This window comes from Eschscholzia californica, unplaced genomic scaffold (assembly GCF_041429995.1).
Source record: "Eschscholzia californica isolate CP2 unplaced genomic scaffold, dmEscCali1.0.p SCAF_2, whole genome shotgun sequence".
NCBI classification, from domain to species: domain Eukaryota; kingdom Viridiplantae; phylum Streptophyta; class Magnoliopsida; order Ranunculales; family Papaveraceae; genus Eschscholzia; species Eschscholzia californica.
Genome location: NW_028238309.1, coordinates 187,837 through 210,692, shown reverse-complemented (window position 1 = coordinate 210,692; position 22,856 = coordinate 187,837). Strand labels below are relative to the sequence as shown.

Below are 22,856 nucleotides of genomic sequence, written 5' to 3'. Positions count from 1 at the left end.
TTTTTGCACCTTTTCCTCCACATTCAATTTCTGCGTACGTAGTTTTATCCCTAAGATGTCAAATCATATGAAACACACAGTCAAAACATTTGAACACAAATACAAAATGTTTGATACCATAAAAACAAATTACATATTATTAGCATTAAATAAAAACAATTTTCTTAGTTCATAACAAAAAAATAAGTGGGTATAAGTGATTTTTTTAAATAAAAAAAAAAGATAAAAGAAAAAGAAAAGTTAAATTATTATTAGGTTACTTACACAAGACCAAGAGTGGGCCATGAGTCCCAGCCAGCAGGGTGAACAACTCTAGAAAAAACGGTTTTGTAAAAAATGACTGTCGAATAAGGTCTATAAACTCTTCCAAGATAGGCTACACCATTCCCGGTCACCGATCCTCCTAAAAATACAAATCCGCTCTGCTCCTTCTCGGTCGATCTTCCTTGTGCTGTTATATAGCCTGGAGTCCCCTTATTCAATTTCGTTCCTCCATTTACCACTATATGAGCGTTCTTCATTTCATCCATCATAGACAAAATAAATAAATAAGTAAATGTGGATGAACAAACAATTTAGTTAAAGGAATTGATAGTAAATTTTACCTTATAGATAGATTGCCCACTTCCCCAGATAAAATCAATGGCACCTTCAATCACACAATTTTCAAAATAGTGTCGGCCTGTTGCATCCCAAATTGTATCTTGTACTCCATGAAAACCACAATCGTAAAACGAAGATTTATCTCCTTTTATTTCTGCTGCAACAGCTTTTTCCACCTCGCGTCTGATGAAATTAAATGTGTTCTGCAATGACAAGGAAAACATGAAAGTTTTTCAAACTTGGCTAGAAACTGGTTTGTCTTCAGAGCCACAATATTAAATTGCATATCATATAATTAGTCATGAATATATTATACTAGCATCTTTTCCACATTATTTCACCTTGAAGCTTATCCGTTTCGCTACGAAATTGTCAGCCTGGGAAGTCAAAGTTGCAATATTTTTAGAGGCAAATTCAACTTGAGTCGTTTTTCGACTGTTCCCTATTAGCATGATGCAAGGTTTGTCTCTACCTATGATTACTCGTTCCCTGCATAAAAAAATGAGTAGCATGACTTAAAAATTAATTCATTCTATTCTATTCGTACAACAAAATATATACTAGACTCCACTATTTACCGAAACTTAAACAAACTCTCTCAATCGTGAAAGAAAAAGGAGAATTTAGTACCTGTAAAGGCCCGGTTGAACAAGAATACGAATCCATTTCTTGTTACCATTTGGGATTGAATTGACTGCATCTATAATCTTTGTAAAGTTACCACGACCTGACTTATCAACAGTGAGGGTATAACCCTTGTTTTCTAACTCACAATCAATGGCTTTGCTCACTCCCAAACAAACAGGACACCATATCAATGATATCAACCAAAACCATCTCACTCCAAACCCCATTTTCCAATTAACTAATTTGATAACTAGACAAACAATTGAAACCAATTTGATAGGGGTATGTATATATCTATATTGGTAACACATGACTTATCACATTTATATAGAAAAATGATAGAACTAGTATTATAGTTCTTCCTTTCATATTATGATTTTTGGGATAGTGATAGACTAGTATGTATAGAGGCTAATTAATCAAGGAAGATCACATAATCTTGCATCTACATATAAAATTGGAAATTTTACTTTAAAAAGATTAGTTAGGATTTTGTTTTTCTTTTCTTTTTTACTAAAATCAGCAGACTTAAGAGATCCTGGACCCATAACTAAGATTTTGTTTTGTGAATATCTGTAATAGATAGCAAAAGAAAAACAATTTCATCTTAAAACTCTAACCATTTGTGACACATGAGATTTTTTTTTTCTAATTACAATGTACTTATAAGATATAGTCTAATTAATGTCACAATCTTTATGATAAAAACTTAATTTGAATGTGATATCACCCTCAGAACTAGAGAAGATGGTGTAACAGAAGTGTGAACATTGAAAGTAGATGGGGCGGTGTGTATATGTCTGAAAAGGGTGGTGCCCGTAACATTTATAACGATGGTCTGACAGAATTTAAGGGTATGAATCTGTAACTCTAACCCTTGACCTAGAGGGTGGAAATCAACTGGGTAACCAATCCAACCAAAGGTTGTCGACCTGTTATTGACAGTTAGCTCTAACAACTTCAGTTTTCAACTCTTTGTATCCCTATAACTAACACCACCCCTTTGGCGCCAAATCTGAATTCAAATCAACAATTTTCTGTAAACGAAGAAGATGTATGATCGAGATTGAAAACAATGAAACACAGCTGATCGAACCGCAATGAGATCATTCCAAGGAGATTTTATGAATGAAACAAAAATATAAATCTTGCTCAAAAAAATCAAGAAGAAAATAAAAGAAAAGAAAAAAAAAATCGTATTCGATTAACAATCTAGTCATACAGTCTCTTCAACTCTTGAATGTAAGACTAATACAGAGAGACAATCTTATATATGATGAATGATAAATCTAATAAATGGATTGGACACGTATGCAGCTTGAGAGGTGACATATCAAAAAATAAAAAAAGTGTTAGAGGTGTCCAGAGAGCCATTTTTCGTGTTGTTGATGTGATTGTGAATGAAGCTTTCTACAAGCATTTTGAACGGTAAACATGTATGGTGCGTTTGGTTGTAGGATTCCTAAGTAGGATTTGGTAGGAATCAAGAATCCTTGGTCTATTTGGCTACCAAAAATCCTAAAACTCTTGAATCCTAAGAATTCCTAATCCCAAAATTTGTATTAGAGCAAAATCCCACCCTACCCCCTTTTGCTAGGAGTTTGGATTAATAAACTTAGATTTCAAATTTAAAATCAACAAAAAAAAATTAATATTCCCTTCAACAAAATAATATTCAAATTTTTTTTTTCAAAAATCATTTTTTTTAAGAAAATGTTTTCCCCAAAAAAAAAAATTTTCCCAAAAATTATTCTTTTTTTCTTCAAAGAATTATTATTTTTTTCCAAAATCCGAGTTTTTTTACAACCGTTTTTTTTCTCGCGAAAGTCGATTCTTCCCCAAATAAATTCTTTTCGAAATCCGCTTTTTTTTTCCGAAAACATATTTTGCTTTTAAAATTGTTTTTTTTCTCCAAACCCGTTCTTTACCGAAAAATTATTTTTTCTTTCTTGAAAACAGTTTTTTCGATAACTGAAATTTTTTTTGCTTCATTAGGACCACTTTTCCTGAATTATGTTTTTTTTTCTACGAAAAAACTGTTTTTGGGAAAAAAATATATTTTCGTGAAAAAAGAAGTTTCATAAATCTCGGTTACCGAAAAAATGGTTTTCGATAAAAAAATAATTTTGGAAAAAAAGAAAAATTTCGGGAAAAGGTTTTTCGAGGAAAAAATGGCTTCCGAGAAAAACTATTATTGGAAAAAAATTGTGTACCGAAAAAAAGTCAAATAATAATTAATCATAGGATTCTTATTAGTTGCCAAAAATTGTGTACCAAAAAAAATACTCAAATAACAATAAATCATAGGATTCTTATTAGTTGCCAAAAAAAAATTTGTGGAATCATGAATCCGCGAATTCACGATTCCGTCATCCAAACACACCAGTAGTTTTTTGTTGTTCTCAAATTCTGCTTTTTGATGTCTGTAAAATTTAGGTTAGTTTGATTTTTTTTAGGTCAGGGGTCTGTTGTTTAGATGCCCAAGAGCTTGGTGTTGGAGAAGAGGATGTCGAAGAGATGATGCAGCTCCCCGATGAAAACAACGATGTGTCTTTAAGCGACGATGAATTCGATTTGTTCCAAACATGTAGTGTTTTATGACTCATATCATGAAAATACTCTTCAAATCTCTAAATCAGAGATCCTTTATGTCATTTGTCGTAAAATTACAGTTTAATTTGCAGTCAGTTCTTAAGGATTTTTATTTTGTTGACCTGTGTTTTATTATGTTTTTCTTAATGTTGTTCGATATCTTCATGCTGATAGACTTAGAGAGAAGAGATAATTCTTATTCCATACACATTGTTTTTTTTTTTGAATTGTTCAGCGTGTCTCGAACCGTTGACCTCCAAGGTGGATGACTATACCTCTTACCACTCTGACCAAGGGTTGTTAACTTCCATACTCATTGTTGATTACAACCAAAATATATATAGAGTCCTACAGTCACTCTATTAGGTAAAAAGACTAACTAAGATATATTCTCATTATTACAATATATCTTTCATAGGTATAATAGAGAATATGTTATAGGATGGTGCGGACCACCCTTCTGGGCTGCTAGTGATACTGTCCAATTTGGCACACCTGGGCCTCACGGTTTTAAAAGGCCTCACTAGGGAAGGGTGCTTCACCTCTTAAGAGGAGCACCACACTCGATCTCACCACCAATGTCAGATTGCTTTACAACACACCCTCCCAAGATCACATCACAATAAAACAAATCGTGCTGATAACGTGTTATAGGATGGTGCGGACCAGCCTTCTGGGCTGCTAGTGATACTGTCCGCTTTGGCACACCTGGACCTCACGATTTTAAAAGACCTCACTAGGGAAGGGTGCTTAACCTCTTAAGAGGAGCACCGCACTCCATCTCACCACCAATGTGGGATTGCTTTACAACAGAATAATATATTTGAAAGATTTATAAAGGTGTGTGATTTAGGGAAATAAAGAAATTATCCTGGGTACAAAATTTTGGGTGGAAATAAAATACTTTTGGAATTTGTTATTTCCTCCAAACACTTCAACCTTTCAGCTTCTTCTACCTCTTCTTCCTCCACCAAATATTTCGTCGACCTCAACCATATTCCGGTGACCTCCATCATTGAGGCCGACGATCTCCATAAAACCCATCCATGATCCATGGTTACTCAACCAGTTACTACATAAAAAACAAACCTAGGAGTTCAAAGTGATGAAACCAAGTTTTACAAGACAAGAAGATCCATCAAAATTAGGGTTTGGTGCCGTATAACTTAAACAACAGATAGAAATCCTAATCAAACAAACCCTAGAGGGAAAGTAATTCTTCATATTAATACGAAATAAATAAGTAGGGAGAGACCTGAGTTTGTGTAATCTATAACTTAAACAACAAATAGAAATCCTAATCAAACAAACCCTAGAGGGAGAGTTAATTCTTCATATTAATACGAGATAAATAAGTAGGGAGAGACCTGGATTTGTGTAATCTATATATTTCAATGTCTAGGACCGTGGTTGCTCTTCAAACTTCATCAGAAACTATGAACAGCAGAACAGTGTTTAAGAGTAACAATATAAACTGATGAACACATCATCAACATCTTCCTTCTAGCAAAAACACATTCTCATACATAAACTAAACCCAAATAAATCAAAACCATTAATTGCAACCTCACCCCATATATTTTTCTTATTTCTCCAAATCACTCATCTATATAAATGATATTGTGTGAAGCCTTCATTATCTAATGGTAGATGTCTTCATGATCCAATGGTAAATATTAATCTTATTTACATCCCCCCTCAAGCTAAGCTGGTCGTTACACTTGTTTAGCTTGTCATATATATATTATACTTCATGCAATTTGTCAAGTCTTCTTCAAACTTTGCTTCTTGTTTTTAAATCTTTTCTTCGTTTTTTTTTGAAATAGTGGATGCAGATTTTTCTTATATACCAATGACAGAAGGAGTGGAAAACCAGAGCTAGATCAACTTCTTTTGTTAGCACAATTTCTCCCTTCGTTGTTAGAAAGAGAATAAAAGAAAATCGAGTGGGAAGAAAAGAAATAGAAAATCTGAACTAGGTCTTGAGTTCAGAAAATCTTAATCAATTTCCTTTTTGTTTGAGAAAATGAGATAGATAGAGGATTTCAGCTAGAAAACAATGAGGTCATCGTAAACCCCACGAGAGAGATAAAATTATATGGAAAAATAAAAGAGAAAATATAAAGATCCAAGAAAATTGTAATTGTAGAAAAGAAGCCAGTTACTATAATGAGATTGAAGCGAAAGGAAAATTTGGAAGAATTTGAATCAATTTACTTCGATTAAGATCAATCATTGTAAATTGAATTCATGCATCGTCTAGGGAGCAGGAAGGTAAAGTGAAAAGTTAGAGACTTAAGAAACAAAAAATGGTGTTTCTAAAGGCACCGGGTCAAAAGGCTGTTAGCATCCGGAAATTTTATTGACTCGAGTCAATGGCCATTGACCCGAATTCTCTATAAACACCGGTTTTTAATGTGGGTGACGTTCACCTTCATTTGCTTCTTGCACTTCTTCCAAAACAAAATGAATCCCAATTCATTTTTCTTCAAAACAAAGTTTCTTTTCTTCAATTGCATTAAGAAGACATTCTCACCATTTAATTAATAAAACCTAAAGACCAGCCATTTTAATTGAGTTTTTCATCTGAAAAGGAACCAAATGAAATGCTTTTGAACTTCTTGTCCCTTAATGGTGCTATCATAGCTACAAGAAAATAAAATATCCATATGTTGACGCCATTGAACCATCTTCACATCCTGTGAGTGTCCTTGCAAAATTGAAACACAGTCAAACTCATTTCCAGGTTGTACTTCCCAAATCCAAACAGATCGGTACCTTGATTTCCTGGTGAAATTTGTAGATAGACAAGCAGGTCCGTTGCTTCTTGCTTGAAGGAACAATAGTTTTGAAGTTAAATCCAGTTGGACTTCACTATGTACAATCACGAATTGAAGCTCTTCAAGAACTTGAAGGTCTTTTAGCTGGAGCTCCGTTTGATTATTTACGCGCTTATGTCTCCGACCTTGGAGATCACCGTGCACTTGAACAGCTCAGACGAATTCTTCGGTAATTGACTTTGGCTAATTCTATTTGACCGGTGCCTATATAGTTGGACGGTGCTAATAGAGAAAAGAGCGGTTGAGCCTGGTGCTAACAGAAATGGATGCTAACAGCCTTTCGGCCCGGTGCCTTTAGAAGCACTCAACAAAAAATTAAGGTAGTTAGGAGTAATCAAGGTTTTGATGTACACAAATCTTGAGGAACTTAGTTGACACATGAGATCAATTCTAGATCAAGAAATTTATTATTATTATTTTTTAAAACTAAATGATTGCAAAAAACAGAAATTTAGAACTCAGTAAAAAAGAAATTCAATAGACAATACTCTGGCTGACGGTAGTCATTGATATTGGCTACCACCGTCGGTTTTGCAGAAACTTACTAGGATCTAATTCAGTACTCGTTTGAATTTTTAGGCTCTAGATATCATGATAGAATTAGAGAAAAGAGATAATTCTTATTCCATGCTCATTGTTAATTACAACCAAAATATATATATAGTCTTAGAGTCACTCTATTAGGTAAGACTAATTAAGATATATTCTCATTATTACAATAGATCTTTCATAGGTACAATAGTAATTACTAATAAATTTGAAAGACATAAATAATATTATGTAAAGTCTTCATCATCTAATGGTAGATATGGTTGATGTCTTCATGATCCAATTGTAGATATTAATCTCATTTACACATGCATTATGTATGTTTATGCTGTGAGAATAGTCCCACATGGGAGAATGGGTAACTAGCAACCAAGAATATAAAGTATAGGTCCTCTCCACTCATTGCCAATTGGTTTTGAGTTGGATGACCACAAACTTAACATGGTATCAGAGTTAGGCCCACACGTGATAGGCTTAAAAGCCACACGTGCTCCACGTCACCCGTAAAGAAAAAAAAAAGCACACGTGTTAGGCTCAAAGAACGCCACACGTGAGGGGGCGTGTGAGAATAGTCCCACATGGGAGAATGGGTAACTAGCAACCAAGAATATAAAGTATAGGTCCTCTCCACTCATTGCCAATTGGTTTTGAGTTGGATGGCCACAAACTTAACATATGCAATCCATGGTTTTTTTAACTAAAAATTTATGGCAGTATTTTTTTTAAGAGTTAATTCCTATATGACCCCCTACTTTGTGACCAGCTTCTTTTATGGCCCCTTTTTTTTCGTAAATTCAAATATGACCCCCTTTTTTGATGTAATTGTCCTAACTACCCTTCCTTAAAATCTTTTTTCAAAATTAAAAATAAAAATAAAATTATAATTCCACCTCATTTCTTCTCCACCACACATCTCTCTCCATGTCAACTCTCTCTCCACATCACCTCTCTTTCCAACTCACCTCTCTCTCTCTCCAACTCACCCCTCTCTCTCTCCAACTCACCTTCATCTTCTCCGATTGAAGTCGTCCGGCCGGTGACTTCCAAAAAAAAAAACACTAAAAATCTTCATTACTTTGTCTAAATACCCCAATTACAACGACAAGTAATAGAAGTACAAGAGATAAACATCAAGTCCAGGGCAAGAAATACTTGTATAAGACTAATACAGAAAGAAAATCGTACACATGATGCATGATAAGTCTCATAAACGGATGGGACGTGTATACAACTTGAGAGCTGACAGATAAAAAAGAAAGTATTAGGGTTGGTTGGAGAGCCATTTTTTGGTGTCGTTGATGTGATATTGAATGAAGCTTTCGACATCCTCGGGCCTTTTTAGCCACTTCACACGTTTGGAGGTATCTGCCCCTTCGCCTTCACAATTATACTCAGCATATGTCAGCCATTGCCTGAAGAATATAATAGTACCACATTATCAAATATGAATAGATTTTTTTTTTTTTTTTTTCGATATTAAAGACTAAACTTGCGAGGGATGTTATCAAAAGGTTCGTAAAATAACTTACTTGTGATTGCCTTTGTCCCATGAATCCCATCCCTTGGGATCAATAACTCCAGAGAACTTCGTCTTATAGAATATAACTCTGGAAAATTTCCCATAAGCTCTTCCAAGAAGAGCTGAACCATTACCGTCAATCCATCCATTTTCGAATACAAATCCACTTGTTTGGTTCGGTAATGACCTTCCTTGTGCCGTTATATAACCATTTCCGTTTACCACTATGTGGCAATTCTTTGCATCAATAAAAAATTATATTTAGTTTATCTATTTATTTGAATAAATGTATATAGTGCTAACTTTGATTATTATTATTATTAACTTTTTTTTTTTTTGTCTTGGTAGAGAGATTTACCTTATAGAGAGATTGTCCGTTCCCCCATATGAAATCAACTGCACCTGCAATTTCACAATTTTGAAAATAATGACGACCTACCACATCCCATAGTGTATCTTGGTACCCATAGAAACCACAATCATAGAATGCAGCTTTGTTTCCTATCACTGCAGCTGCTATTGCAGGTGCCATATTATTTTTATCGACTTTACCTTTTGAGTCCAAATTACGTGTATTCTGCAAAGACAATTATAATCACAATTAATAGTATAAGATTGGTCGCTTGGTAGTTGCTAATTTTCCCATTTTACTTTAATTAGTTTTAAAAGGCCATAAGATTGATCACCTTGAAGCTTATTTGTTTGGCTACAAAATTATCAGCTTCCAAAGTGAAAGTAGGAGTTTCATTTGTATATGGATGACGAGCGTCAAACTCGATTGAAGTCGTCTTTGAACTTTGTCCTTCGAGCAATATACATGTTTTCTCCCAACCGACTCTAACCCGCTCCCTATGTACACAATCATTTTGTATCATATTCACATTATTATTATTCGTACTCACTTGCACACACTATATAACAAATAGTCGTAAAAAAAAAAAAAAAAATTAGTCAGAGTTTTTAAAACAAAAATCAAAATAAAAGATAATGTGAGTAAAAGATGTACCTATAGATGCCAGGTCTGAGAGAAATACGAACCCATTGATTATTCCAAGGTTTGACGGAATCAATTGCATCTTGAATCTTTTTGAAGTTTCCTTTACCGGATTTATCAACAGTGATTTCATACGGCACATGAGTTGGATTTCCACAATCGACGGCTCTAATTACACTAAAACAGAACAAGAATAACAACACTGAAATCAACCCAACCACTTTTAAGAAGAAACCCATTTTCTCAAATACACTAATGAGTTGGTTTTTTCTGTGAATTTATCGGTTTTGAAAATGTTAAGGATTGATTTAAAGAAAAGAAATGGAAACCCAACATTATATTTAGTATAAATGAAAGATTATTTATAATAGTTTCCATTAGTTTCCTCACATATTTTTTTATTCTATTATAAGCAGATATTACTACCTTCTTAGTTCATTGGATATAAACAAAACAGTTTACTAATTAGTCCACGATTAAGTACCAAATTAAGGTGTAATAATCAAAACATATGTGCCATTTTAGCTAAACTATATCCGAAATGGTTCTCTATATGTGTATACAAGTTTTATAACAACCAAACTCAAACTTATATACTACTATTCCAACACTCATAAACCATGTTTGACGCGTAGAAATGGAATGCAGTCGGTAGAATATACACTCCAAAATGGTAGTATTTGGTATGCAGAAATATATCTGGAAAGGCATTCCTAGTAATCACAGACACAGTCATTTCGCTCGCTCGCTCGCCAAGTATGACCTTGATGAGTAATATCTTTTTCAATGGTGGTGATTGTAGAATGTTGTTTATTTTGAACATATCTTTTTCTTTCATATAATGGAAATTTCTTTCCTTCTAAGAAGAAAAGAAAAGGTGAAATGGGGATGCTTATTGATGCAGGAAAGATATGTTTTTTTGTTGCAAGATAGGAAAGATAAGGTGATAAACTTAAACATCAAAAACTCATGACCTTTTTTTTTTGTTGTTGAAACTAATCTACCCAAACTAAAATGCTGGAAAAAAGTTGCTAGTTAAAAGGTAACAATTAAAATTTCATTCTCAAATCAAAAGGTTAATAATCTAGATTTCAGTCGAAATATGTTGAGAGAGATTCGAGGGAGAGAGAGAGAGAGAGAGATCTCAGAGAAGGAGATTTGAGAGAGAGATTAGAGAGATACCAAAAAATTATGGTTGTGGTGGTCGGAAGTGGTAGGGGAGGTGGTGGCAGAAATTACCGGCCGGAGATGGTAAGAAGAAAAAAATTCTTTATTTCCCCAAAACATCAAACTTTAATTTGAGATCCACTTTTACAAATATTCTGCAAGATTTTATCATAACTTAGGGCTTTTGGAGATCCATTTTTACAAATATTATAACTAATTTTTTTAAACTGTACACAAGGAAGGGTATCCAAAAAGCTAAGAACTTTCACTAATGGAACAAATATTGATCTTCAATGTCGAATGACAGAGACAATGTATTTGGTGGGATTCCTATAAATCTCAAGTTGATCTCATTTAACATTAAATAGATTTCTTCGGTTCTTGGGTGTGATTTATCTCCTACATAAAATTCATGAATCGTTCCATCAATCTCGATTGAGCTACGACCGGGACTCTTTACTAGACGCTTAGCTTTCATCATAATTCGTAAGCTCTTCACATCTTCCCACTGACCCACAGCGGCATAAATGTTCGAAAGGAGCACGTAAATGCCAGAATCATCAGGGTCAAGCTCAATGAGGCGATCGCCTATGTATTTGCCTATCTTGGCATCTCTATACATCCAACATGCTCCAAGTAAAGCTCCCCATAGAACAGAATTGGCTTTTACAGGAATTGCTTCAAGAAAAGCAACTGCTTCTTCTAAACGACCCGCACGTCCAAGAATATCCACCATACACGTATAATGCTCAATTTGAGGATCAATACTGTAATCTGTTTTCATCAAATCAAAATACTTCTTAGCCAATTTGACAAACCCACCATGGCTACAAGCACAAAGAACACCTACAAATGTGACTTCATTAGGTCTAACACCAATTTCTCGCATTTGACTAAATAGCTCCAAAGCTTTCTTTCCATGGCCATTTACAGCTAGTCCTCCAATCATGGCTGTCCATGTGAACACATCTTTCGAAGGTAGCGTTTTGAAGATCTTAAGCGCATTGTTTACGCACCCACATTTTGCATATAAGTCTATAAGAGCTGTTGCAATTATGGAATCAATCTTCATCTTGCTCTGATCTACATAATGATGAATCTGTCTACCCGTATCAAGAGCTCCAAGATGTGCACAAGCTGAGAGTGCACTGACAATGGCTTTCCAGTTGGGCTTGATATTATGCTTCTTCATTTCATCGAACGTAACCAAAGCCTCCTTCGGATCATCTCCTTGTGCATAAGCTGTTATCATTGAACTCCAAGAAACAACATTTCTCTCTGGCATCTCATTGAAAATTTTCCGAGAACTCTCAAGAAAACCACACTTGGCATACCCACCCATTAAGATATTCCAAGATTCGATATTTCGAGTAGGCATTCGATCGAAAAGTTCTCTAGCTTTACCAATCTCACCAAACTTGATATACCCATTGATCATCGCATTCCACGTGACAACTTCTCTTTCAGGCATTTCATCAAAGAGTGTTCGAGCTTGTCGAAGGAGCCCGCAATTTACATACCCAGATAACATTGAATTCCAAGAAACCAAATCTCTTTCGCGACTAGTGTCCATTAACAACCGGGCTAATTCAGGTTTTCCACAAGTAGCATACATGTGAATTAACCCATTAACAGAAAACAAGTCTTTATCAATCCCACATTTCAAAATAAATCCATGAACTTGCTCGCCTTCAATACAAGCGACAAGGTTGGAACAAGCTTTAATAACAAACGGGAAAGTGAATGTATTGGGAGTGGCATTTGATTTTAACATTTGATTGAAAAGATGAAGAGAGGGTTTGGGGAAAGGTGAAGTGGAGTAACCTCTGATAATGGTATTCCATGTGAAAGTATTTGGGTCAGGAATTTGATCAAACACCTTACGTGCATAGTGAAGATTTCCAAAATGAGATAGAGCACAAAATTCGACCAATTTGCTTGCAGCAAATGGGTGTTGGAAGAAGTGATTTCGGATCATTTGGGCATGAATTTGGAGAAGTTGAATCATTGATGTACATGATTGTAGTAGAGATAAACAAGTTGGATGGTTTGATGTGACTAATGAAGTTAATTGGGACATAAGAGCAACTCCACCCTCCGCCCGCTCAGGCTGAGCCCCAACCGACCTCTTCAGTCGACCCAAGGGAAGGTCCTCAACGTTCATGTTGGGGATCATCTCTAGCTGTTGGATTTTCTTCTCTAATTCATTTTTTTAATGTAATTATTTTTAATCTTTTTTTTTTAACTTTAATCAGAGTTATTTTTTTTTTTTTTTTAAAGTAGAATTTCTTATTTAGAGGATGACATGTTTCTTCGTCTGGATAAAATACGGTCCACATCATAGTGAAACTTTGAAAAACTGTCTTTTAGTGAAAAATGAGTCACTATGTCATCTTTAAGTAATTGTAGCATCTCCCCATATACATATACGGTTTTATTTCATGGTGAAAGTTCTACGAGTCCACTTGACTTCTAACGTACTACATTTAAACTCGCAAATGTAGCCTTTGTTGTGACCCATCCCCTTCGTAAACAATCTCCTCGTAATTTGTCTTGACAAAACAAATTATTTTTAATAACTTAAGGCTAATTCACACCTGGTTTTGCAATGTTTAGAAGATTTGAACTGCAAACTAATTCCAGATCTAGTTACAATTGGCTCATTGGTTAATGGCCTATGTAAGAACAGAGATTTAGACACGTCAATAGAAATGTATCAGGTAATGGGGGCAGTGGCTCTAAAGTTTTTTTGTTAAGACAGTGGCTCTAAAGTTAGTATTGAAATTTATACTACGATGTGTTGGTCAAGGCGGAAAAATATCATAGTGCAGTAAAATTATTTGATAAAATCTCAAATATTGGATTAGTGCGTGACTATTTAACATATAGTTCAATGGTTAATTGCCATTAAAAGATCGGGATATTGCCCGAGGCTGACAAATTGATCAGTGAAATGGAAGAGAAGGGTTGCTCTCCCAATTGCATTACTTGTAATCCCATCATTTTGTGTCTGCTTAAAAAGCACAAGGTTGATGAGGCAATGTTATTGCTTCTGAAGATGCGTGAAAAGAGAATTTTCCCCTAGCGATGCCGTTATTTTGTTGCTTGTAAATTTGCTTTTATGTGGAGCAGCTCAAAAACCTAAAATTGTAGCCACTCCAAGATTTGGTGGAGTCAAATGTTTGTAAGTCGAGGTCATTCATATACTTTTTAAGTGAAACTTATTGTCTTGCTCATATATTAGTGTCACTAGCTAGCAAATCTCTTCCCACTCCCGGCCATTAGTAGTGATCTTTGTGTTTTCCTAATGGATTCAAGAGCTATTTTTTTCATTGATTTTTCTGTTTACCTGTTTTGTGAAGAGGTAGTATCCTCTTGGTGATCAACTCGGATGAAGCCGAGGGTGACGAAGTAATAACTCGGTTGAAGCCGAGTAGTGGGAAGAAGTTGCTCTCGGTGTGAACAGAGAGGAAGGACAGTAACTCTTGGTTGAACCCGAGAGGTATGATAGTGACTCTCGGGTGAAGCCGAGAGTGAAAAGGTGACTGAACTCGGTTGAATCCGAGAGGAGTATGCAGCAGCTCCGGTGAGACCGAGAGATGAAGTGAGAGAGCTTCGGAGAGACCGAGAAGAAGAAGAAGATGATATGTTGATCGTGTGAGAGAGATTTAGGTAAAACCTTTTGTTTATTACACAATAACATGATTATACAATATGTATCTAATCCTTTATATAGGTTTACAAGAAGAGTTTAAGAAAAATAAAACTAACTAAGTATGTGTTTATCTAGTAATAGGAATCCTAATCCTACTAGGATTACTATAATTATGTGAGCCTAAGCCACTCGGTTTAGCCGAGTGGAGTGAACTCTAACACTCCCCCTCAAGTTAGAGCGGGAATGGAAGTAACGCCTAACTTGCCAATAATGTTCTTGAACGGTTCTGCTCCAAGTGGTTTGGTGAAGATATCCGCTAACTGGTTGTCTGAAGTGGTGAAGCGAGTGGCAATGACGTTGTCTTTGATCTTCTCACGAACGATGTGACAATCTATTTCAATATGTTTCGTACGTTCGTGGAATACGGGGTTATCAGCGATATGGAGTGCAGCCCGATTGTCACAGTAAACTGTCATCGGGTCTGTGTGATCAATTCCAAAATCAAGTAATAAATACTTAAGCCATTGTAGTTCACAAGTGAGAATGGCCAAAGCTCGATATTCTGCTTCTGCAGATGATTTCGCAACTGTTGGTTGTTTCTTTGATTTCCAAGAGAGTGGACTATCACCCATCATTGTAAAATATCCAGTAGTTGATCTACGGGTTGAAGGGCAGCCAGCCCAATCCGAATCACAGTATCCTGTAATATGGAGAGAGCTGTCTGCGGATAAGAAGACTCCTTTATCAAGGGTACCCTTCAAGTATCGTAGAACGCGATGAGCTGCGTCTAAGTGTACTTGGCTAGGTGTTTGCATGAATTGGCTCAGGTTGTTTACGGCGAAGGTGATATCTGGCCGTGTAACCGTTAAGTAAAGTAATCTGCCTATGAGACGACGGTAAACTGACGGATCTGGTAAAGGTGTACCGTCGGTGGGACTGAGACGTAGTTTTTGTTCCATGGGAAACTCAGAAGGACGTGCAGCGGTGAGTCCAGAATCTTTTAAAATATCAAGAGCATATTTCCTTTGACATAGAAAAATGCCTTGTGATGAGCGAGATACTTCGATACCAAGGAAGTACTGCAGGCGACCCAGATCTTTGAGTGAAAAGGCTTTATTCAGAAATATTTTTAACTGGGAAATAGCATGATCATTATTTCCCGTGATAATTATGTCGTCTACATAGACGAGAACAAAGATTTGAGTGGAGTGTGAACGGAAAGTGAAGAGAGAATAGTCGCTTTTAGACTGAGAAAAACCTCGTTCAATAAGAACGGAGGAGAATTTGGAAAACCATTGACGGGAGGCCTGTTTAAGACCGTATAAGGACTTATGAAGGCGACATACTTTAGACTCCCCCTGAGATGAAAAACCGGGAGGAAGTTTCATGTAGACTTCTTCATGGAGATCGCCTTGAAGAAAGGCGTTATTGACATCCAATTGATGGAGACTCCACCCTTTAATGGCGGCAAGAGATAATAGAACACGGACAGTAACGAGTTTTGCGACCGGGGCAAAAGTGTCGTTATAGTCGAGTCCCTCGATTTGAGTGTAACCTTTGGCTACTAGACGAGCTTTATATCGTTCGATGGAACCATCGGAATTGAATTTAATTTTGTATACCCATTTGCAACCAATAGGTCGCTTGCCGGGCGGAAGATCAGTGATGGACCATGTCTTATTCTCTTCCAAAGCGGAGATTTCCTTGGCCATAGCTTCCTTCCAATGAGATGATTTCATTGCTTGAGTGAAGGAGGTAGGCTCGGTAGTAGATAATACAGAGGAGAGGAATTGTTGATGAGATGTGGAGAATGAATTAATGGAGAAGTAGTTTTCAAGTGGGTACTTGACGGAACATGTGTTGGAACACACATAATCTTTTAGGTGGGACGGTGGTCAGCGCGATCGTGTCGGTCGGCCGGAAGTCTCAACCGTTTGGTTGGAATTAGCCTCGGGCGGTGATGGTTCCGTCGAGAGGACGTCGGACGTGGAACTGTCTATGGCTGCTGGAGACGCTCCTGTTTGGGGAGTGTCACTAGCGTCCGCTGAAGGCACCTCGAGCGAGGGTACCTGTTGTAATGGACCGGGAATGAAACCCGGTCCAGCAGGGGTGTCTGAAGGCACCCCTGAATCAGTAAGCTGCCGAACAGCAGCTCCATCGGTGGTCTGTTGGACGGCGGGAACAGCAGCTCCATCGGTGATGGTGCTGCTGTTTTGTGCCGAAACAGTAGAGGTTTTACTGGGCGATGGAAAATCGAAGGTGTCATCATCTTCGATGGAAAGAAACGGTTCTGGATCCGAGTTGTTCGGTGTAGCCGAAGAATATGAGGGAGACATTGGAAATTTGTTTTCTACGAACGTGACGTCTCTAGAAACAAATATTCGTCGTGTGGAGATATCATAAACACAATAACCCTTTTGTCCATTTGGATATCCAAGGAATATACCGGCGGAAGAGCGGGCGTCCAACTTGGTTTGTACCAAAGGAATTCGAGCATAGCAAAGACATCCAAAAACACGGAGATGTGAAAGATTTGGAGCAACACCCATGAGGATTTCATGGGGTGATTTTCCATCGAGAATAGGTGTCGGTAATTTATTGATTAAATAAACCGCGGTGAGAACACATTCTCCCCAAAAAAAAAGAGGAAGGTGAGCTTGGAGTCGTAATGAACGTGCCACTTCAAGGATGTGGCGATGTTTACGTTCAACTACCCCGTTTTGTTGGGGTGTATAAGTACAACTACGTTGGTGGGTAACCCCTTTTTCGACAAACCAACTTTGTAGAGAGGAATTGACAAATTCGGTTCCATTGTCCGATCGAAAGGTCTTTATTTTACAATTAAATTGTGTGGAGACATAGGTAAAAAAATTCATAATTGTCTTAATGGAATCGGACTTAGAATCCAAAAGAAATATCCAAGTACAACGTGAATAATCGTCTACAAGGGTGAGAAAATATCGACACCCGGAGGTGGATGGAACCGGAAAAGGTCCCCATAAATCCGCATGTACCAACTCAAATATGTGAGAGGAAGAAGTGGTACTAGTTGGAAAAGGTAAACGACATTGCTTAGAAAGTGGACAAACATCGCACGGTACTTTATTAGATAAATATTTAAAATTCAAACAAGGAAGTTTGGAATGGAAATATTGAAAACGACTAAAAGATGGATGGCCTAAACGCCAATGCCATAAAACAAAAGACTCATTACTAGAACTATCTTTAGTAAGACTAGAAATTGAAAAAATTGGACGCTCCGTGCGAAGGAAATAAAGATCATCATGAAGACTACCATGCCCAATCGTTGTCTTCGTTGTTCGGTCCTGAAAAAGACACAAATTCCGGTCAAATAAGACGGTACAACGAAGTGATTTTGAGATTTGAGAAATAGAGATAAGATTAAATTGAAAAGATGGGATGTGAAAAACATCTTCAAGATAAAAACTATTGGAAAAATAGACAATACCAATATGTTCAACCTTTACCCGTGAACCGTCCGGTAAACGAACGTATAAATCCGGTGGTGCAAGGGAATAAGAGGAGAATCGAGATATATTTGAACAAATATGTTTGGCGGCTCCCGAGTCAATGACCCAAGGAGGATGAAAAGAAGAGTAATACTTACCGGTAAGGTTGATTAGAGGGTCCTTGTTGGTGTTGCCTTGAGAATTGTTTGTGGACGGTTGCCTATTTCGGTCAAGGAGTGCCAATATGCCTTGGTATTGCTCATTCGTGAAGGAAGTTGCTGGAGGCACCCCCTGGCCGGTTGTGTCAGAAACCGAGAGATTGATGTTCTCTTGTCGGGTGCGAGTTCTTCCTCTTTGACCATAGTTGGGTGGATACCCATGTATCTTGTAACAAGAGGAAACATCGTGTCCATGGATTTTGCAATTTTCACAAAAGGGACGAGGACGTTTTGGACGTTGTCTCTCGGTTCCATTAAAACGAGTTTGATTAAACTCATTGTTTCCAACGGCAAGTGCCGAGTTGTTGGAGTCAATACTCATAGGAGTGACTAAGTTTTGTTGAACCTCTTCTTGTTTAATAAGTGAATGGATTCGAAGAATCGAAGGGAAGGGTTCAATCAATAAAATTTGACTCCGAATAGATGAAAATCTATCGTTAAGTCCTTGAAGAAATTCCATGGCCCTATCTTGATTTGTTCTTTCAAGTAAGGAACGACCATGTCCACACGTACAAGGCTCGGTGATAATCAAGGAATTGAGTTCGTCTTGAAGAGCCTTGAGGTTGGTGAAATATGTAGAAACATCGGAGTTGTCTTGTCTAAGGCAAGAAATCGCTCTCTTCAATTGGAAAATTTTGGGAGCATTACGTTGATGGAAACGATCATAAAGATTGTGCCATATATCGGAGGCCGTTTCATCATATAAGATGGATGATCGAAGAGGTGGATCAACGGAATTGATGAGCCAACTAGAAACAAGGTCATTACATCGTCCCCATTGTTCTAGTTCATTAGGATCGGTTGGTTTTTCGATGCTTCCATCAACAAAACCTAACTTAGCTTTAGCTCTCAAGGCTTTAGTCATTCCTCGGGACCATGAAGGATAGTTATCACCGGTGAGAAGTGGTGTGATAAGAATAGTAGTGGGAGAATCCGAGTGGTGGACATCAAACGGCCCACTATTGATGTTGTGATGAACTTGAGAGGTTTCCGAAGTTTCGGGAGTAGTCATCTCTTAAAAAAAAAATTGGAGTCTGGCTCTTATACCATGTGAAGAGGTAGTATCCTCTTGGTGATCAACTCGGATGAAGCCGAGGGTGACGAAGTAATAACTCGGTTGAAGCCGAGTAGTGGGAAGAAGTTGCTCTCGGTGTGAACAGAGAGGAAGGACAGTAACTCTTGGTTGAACCCGAGAGGTATGATAGTGACTCTCGGGTGAAGCCGAGAGTGAAAAGGTGACTGAACTCGGTTGAATCCGAGAGGAGTATGCAGCAGCTCCGGTGAGACCGAGAGATGAAGTGAGAGAGCTTCGGAGAGACCGAGAAGAAGAAGAAGATGATATGTTGATCGTGTGAGAGAGATTTAGGTAAAACCTTTTGTTTATTACACAATAACATGATTATACAATATGTATCTAATCCTTTATATAGGTTTACAAGAAGAGTTTAAGAAAAATAAAACTAACTAAGTATGTGTTTATCTAGTAATAGGAATCCTAATCCTACTAGGATTACTATAATTATGTGAGCCTAAGCCACTCGGTTTAGCCGAGTGGAGTGAACTCTAACATGTTTTTCTTAAGCTTTTCTGTTGCATATAATCAACTTAAGTAAGGCCCGAGATAATTTTAAGACTGGTACGCCAAAATACGGCTGTCTGTTGTATTATGATTGGGGTGTTACTTTCCCTCTCCTAAAACTAATAAGTAATAACTCGGGCCAGGGAAGAAAGCAAAACTAAATAGTTGGGTCAGGAATTGGATCAAACAGTTCACGGGCATAGTCCAAAATTCAGAAGTAGCTATCTGCAAATGTATCTAAGGTGCGGTTCTTTTTTTTTTTTAGGGTTTGGGTTGAAATTCCATGAACCTCATAATTTGTATACCAACAACTGTTTATAGACATTTATAGTCAATTTGTAGTAACATTAAATAAAAGAAAACAAATTTTAGTCAATTGAATTCTACGGAGTAGTACTTACTATATTTGAGTAAGTAGTTGAATCAAAAGAAAAGGGTTGTAGCAGTTGGCATTCAATATGAATAGGTTCTATCTTAGGGGTTAGAACCTATTCATAATAATGACAAACTTGTACTACTACTACTTATCAAAGTTGTTTAGCAAATAGACTAGCCAATTTGATAGACAAACCCATGTTAATGGCTGAAAAAGAATCCTAAAAGGAACTCGTTTCATGTTATACAATTTGGGGTAGCGTTGGTGAGAAAGTAGACAAGTATCTTCTATGATTCATGTTACACAAAGGGGGTTCTTTGTGTTGGGACTAAATTTAAGTGGTGCGAGACCTGCTCCACGGCAAACAAAAACGCGATGATTTCCACAAGAATAAGTCTGCCGGTCGCAAACTGAGTTTAATAAGTTGTAACATGTATGTATGTATGTATGTCTCTCACCTCCTAGAGACTAGAGAGACTAACATGTGATTTATTGAATTGGTCATTTATTGCGTTTCACTCTTTAATCCAGTTTCCCTATAAATATTTGTACTTGTGTTTTTTATGTGTGGCAGATTTGGTGTATAATACTATCTATGCCCCCCGTACAGATTTCACATGTGATTTATTGAATTGGTCATTTATTGCGTTTCACTCATTATTTAATCCAGTTTCCCTATAAATATTTCTACTTGTGTTTTTTTATGTGTGGCAGATTTGGTGTATAAAAATAGCTTCATTTACTACCATGACAGAGAATGAAACATTAGTTCAAGTGTTTTAAATACCTACTTCAAATATATAGCTCAAAAGAGTTGAACTTATAGTGTGTTTTTTTTTCTTTTGGTTCATTTCCCTGCTGAAAATTCTTTTTCAGACCATTCATTTATTTTCAAATCTTGAGTTTTCCTTTTCCTTTTTTTTCGAAGTTTATATAAACCCAGATTGGGAAGTATTGGAATATTATACATAAGAAAACTCACACCTTCCTGTCATGGGTATACCTCATCATATTATTCTTTTTCAGTTTTTGGCGGCCTTGTTTGAGGCTTGCTTTTCTCAGAATATTATTACGTCTAATTTTATCTTCGGGGATTCTTTAGTTGACTGTGGAAACAACAACTACATTGTTTCTATAGCAAAAGCTAATTGTGTTCCCAACGGGATTGATTTTGGGCAGCCTACTGGACGTTTCACAAATGGAAGAACGGTTTTGGACATTATTGGTCTGTGTTCTTTCTTGGATGTTTTATCTAATTAAGTTGTTCTTATCACATGAATTTCGAATTGTTCGATTTTACTTGAATTTTTCATATCATCAGGTCAAGAGTTGGGCTTGAAAGATTTTATTCCTCCTTACTTGGCTCCAACTACAACTGGAGATATTGTTCTTCATGGAGTCAATTATGCATCTGCTGGAAGTGGAATTCTCAATCAAACTGGCAAAATATTTGTAAGTTTCTATTGAACATGTCAACTATGGATTCTTCTGCTTTCATGCACAAAATGCATCTATATATATATATATATACCGTACCTTATCTTGTCAATTTGATAGGGTGGCCGAATCAACTTAGACACACAACTTGATAACTTCGCGAATACTAGACAAGATATAATCTTCAAACTCGGTTCTCCAACAGCAGCCTCTACATTTTTGGGGAAAGCGTTCTTTTGTTTTGTGATCGGTTCCAATGATTTCCTAGACAACTACTTGACTCCCATTATCTCAATCCCTAAGCAGAAGTTGATATCTCCAGAAACGTTTGTCGAATTGATGATTTCGAGATTCAGACGTCAACTGACTGTAAGAACTCATCATTTCTCACCACTTTATTAACCGTAAAATTGTTGCTTAGTTTGGCATTCATCTTCTTCTTTTCCGTTCGTTTTTTACTTCATGTAGAGATTGTATAGCTTGGATGCGAGAAAGATACTTGTTGCAAACGTCGGACCTATTGGTTGCATCCCATATCAAAGGGATATAAACCCATTAGCAGGACATTCCTGAGTTGCATCCACGAATGAATTAGCAAAGTTATTTAACAACCGTTTGAAGAGGCTTATCATGGAATTGAGTTTGAATCTTGTCGGATCTCAGTTTGTATATGCAGATGTGTACCACATTGTAGATGATATCATCCAAAACTTTCAATCTTATGGTATGTTTATATAGAACTTACTAGTGACTCCTTCATATCGATCACTTTCTCTTGAAGTGATGATTAACTGCACAATATAATTTGGTAGGTTTTGAGGACTCTAGCTCAGCATGCTGTCATGTTGCTGGTAAATATGGAGGTTTGGTTCCGTGTGGGCTGGGTTCTATAGTTTGTGAAAACCGATTTAAGCATGTGTTTTGGGATGAAGCTCATCCTTCTGAGGCTACTAATCTTATTATTGCCAAGCGATTGCTCGATGGTGACACCAACGACATTTACCCAATCAATATAAGGAACCTCTTTCAGTCTTAATCTCTGAATTTAAGATCCCATGATCGTATTATGTTTATCATTTGAATTTCCATGTGTTGATTCGCTTCAGGATCAATATTGTCTAATATTCATATGTAATGTTAAAGCTTGTGTACTTCCTACCTGGATCAACTTAAGATCTAATGAATTATAATCTGTTTAGAGTCTTTAGACCAACGTTTCATGACAGTGTT

At 36.8% G+C, this 22,856-nt stretch overlaps 4 protein-coding genes and 1 pseudogene across 8 annotated transcripts; 2 read left to right on the top strand and 3 right to left on the bottom strand.

Annotated features, from left to right (window-relative positions):
- Positions 1 to 260: 260 nt before the first annotated feature.
- On the bottom strand, positions 261 to 1,457 carry LOC147554855 (putative pectinesterase 55). Its single transcript, XM_086664490.1, has 4 exons — positions 1,234 to 1,457; positions 945 to 1,092; positions 606 to 806; positions 261 to 515 (listed from the first exon to the last, which is right to left on the bottom strand). The coding sequence occupies exons 1-4, from the start codon at positions 1,455 to 1,457 to the stop codon at positions 261 to 263; spliced, it is 828 nt and encodes a 275-aa protein (XP_086520616.1).
- Positions 1,458 to 8,472: 7,015 nt separating this feature from the next.
- Positions 8,473 to 9,963, bottom strand: LOC147554854 (putative pectinesterase 55). Its single transcript, XM_086664487.1, has 5 exons — positions 9,737 to 9,963; positions 9,417 to 9,579; positions 9,089 to 9,307; positions 8,741 to 8,967; positions 8,473 to 8,623 (listed from the first exon to the last, which is right to left on the bottom strand). The coding sequence occupies exons 1-5, from the start codon at positions 9,961 to 9,963 to the stop codon at positions 8,473 to 8,475; spliced, it is 987 nt and encodes a 328-aa protein (XP_086520613.1).
- A 1,030-nt stretch (positions 9,964 to 10,993) lies between these two features.
- LOC147554853 (pentatricopeptide repeat-containing protein At5g15300 pseudogene) lies at positions 10,994 to 13,335 on the bottom strand (annotated as a pseudogene). The gene has a single exon (XR_015235278.1). The product of XR_015235278.1 is annotated as a pentatricopeptide repeat-containing protein At5g15300 pseudogene (transcript).
- A 601-nt stretch (positions 13,336 to 13,936) lies between these two features.
- Positions 13,937 to 22,833, top strand: LOC147554851 (GDSL esterase/lipase At4g16230-like). Of its 4 annotated transcripts, none has more exons than XM_086659867.1 (6): positions 13,937 to 14,075; positions 21,369 to 21,414; positions 21,511 to 21,641; positions 21,747 to 21,995; positions 22,095 to 22,350; positions 22,439 to 22,833. In XM_086659867.1, exons 1-5 carry the CDS (start codon positions 14,070 to 14,072, stop codon positions 22,197 to 22,199), a joined length of 537 nt encoding a protein of 178 aa, XP_086515993.1. In that variant the 5' UTR covers positions 13,937 to 14,069; the 3' UTR covers positions 22,200 to 22,350; positions 22,439 to 22,833. The 4 variants fall into 4 exon arrangements, with proteins under 4 accessions (XP_086515993.1, XP_086515989.1, XP_086515990.1 ...); XM_086659863.1 differs by lacking the exon at positions 13,937 to 14,075 and adding an exon at positions 20,065 to 20,293 and having other exon boundaries at positions 20,379 to 21,414; XM_086659865.1 differs by lacking the exon at positions 13,937 to 14,075 and adding an exon at positions 20,514 to 21,186 and having other exon boundaries at positions 21,292 to 21,414.
- Positions 22,257 to 22,662, top strand: LOC147554852 (GDSL-like lipase/acylhydrolase superfamily protein). Its single transcript, XM_086664485.1, has 2 exons — positions 22,257 to 22,350; positions 22,439 to 22,662. Exons 1-2 carry the CDS (start codon positions 22,257 to 22,259, stop codon positions 22,660 to 22,662), a joined length of 318 nt encoding a protein of 105 aa, XP_086520611.1.
- Positions 22,834 to 22,856: the final 23 nt, after the last annotated feature.

Excerpts from the sequence above, each read along its gene's own strand:
- LOC147554854 (XM_086664487.1), bottom strand. The coding sequence starts at position 9,963 with ATGGGTTTCTTCTTAAAAGTGGTTGGGTTGATTTCAGTGTTGTTATTC. Across the intron at positions 9,580-9,736 it reads CTCAGACCTGGCATCTATAG|GGAGCGGGTTAGAGTCGGTT; the intron begins GTACATCTTTTA and ends TTGTGTACATAG. Across the intron at positions 8,968-9,088 it reads ACGGACAATCTCTCTATAAG|AATTGCCACATAGTGGTAAA; the intron begins GTAAATCTCTCT and ends ATTGATGCAAAG.
- LOC147554852 (XM_086664485.1), top strand. The coding sequence starts at position 22,257 with ATGGAATTGAGTTTGAATCTTGTCGGATCTCAGTTTGTATATGCAGAT. Across the intron at positions 22,351-22,438 it reads CCAAAACTTTCAATCTTATG|GTTTTGAGGACTCTAGCTCA; the intron begins GTATGTTTATAT and ends ATAATTTGGTAG.
- LOC147554851 (XM_086659863.1), top strand. The coding sequence starts at position 21,183 with ATGGGTATACCTCATCATATTATTCTTTTTCAGTTTTTGGCGGCCTTG. Across the intron at positions 21,642-21,746 it reads ATCAAACTGGCAAAATATTT|GGTGGCCGAATCAACTTAGA; the intron begins GTAAGTTTCTAT and ends TCAATTTGATAG. Across the intron at positions 21,996-22,094 it reads GATTCAGACGTCAACTGACT|AGATTGTATAGCTTGGATGC; the intron begins GTAAGAACTCAT and ends TACTTCATGTAG.
- LOC147554855 (XM_086664490.1), bottom strand. The coding sequence starts at position 1,457 with ATGGGGTTTGGAGTGAGATGGTTTTGGTTGATATCATTGATATGGTGT. Across the intron at positions 807-944 it reads CGAAACGGATAAGCTTCAAG|AACACATTTAATTTCATCAG; the intron begins GTGAAATAATGT and ends TTGTCATTGCAG. Across the intron at positions 516-605 it reads GTGGGCAATCTATCTATAAG|AACGCTCATATAGTGGTAAA; the intron begins GTAAAATTTACT and ends GATGAAATGAAG.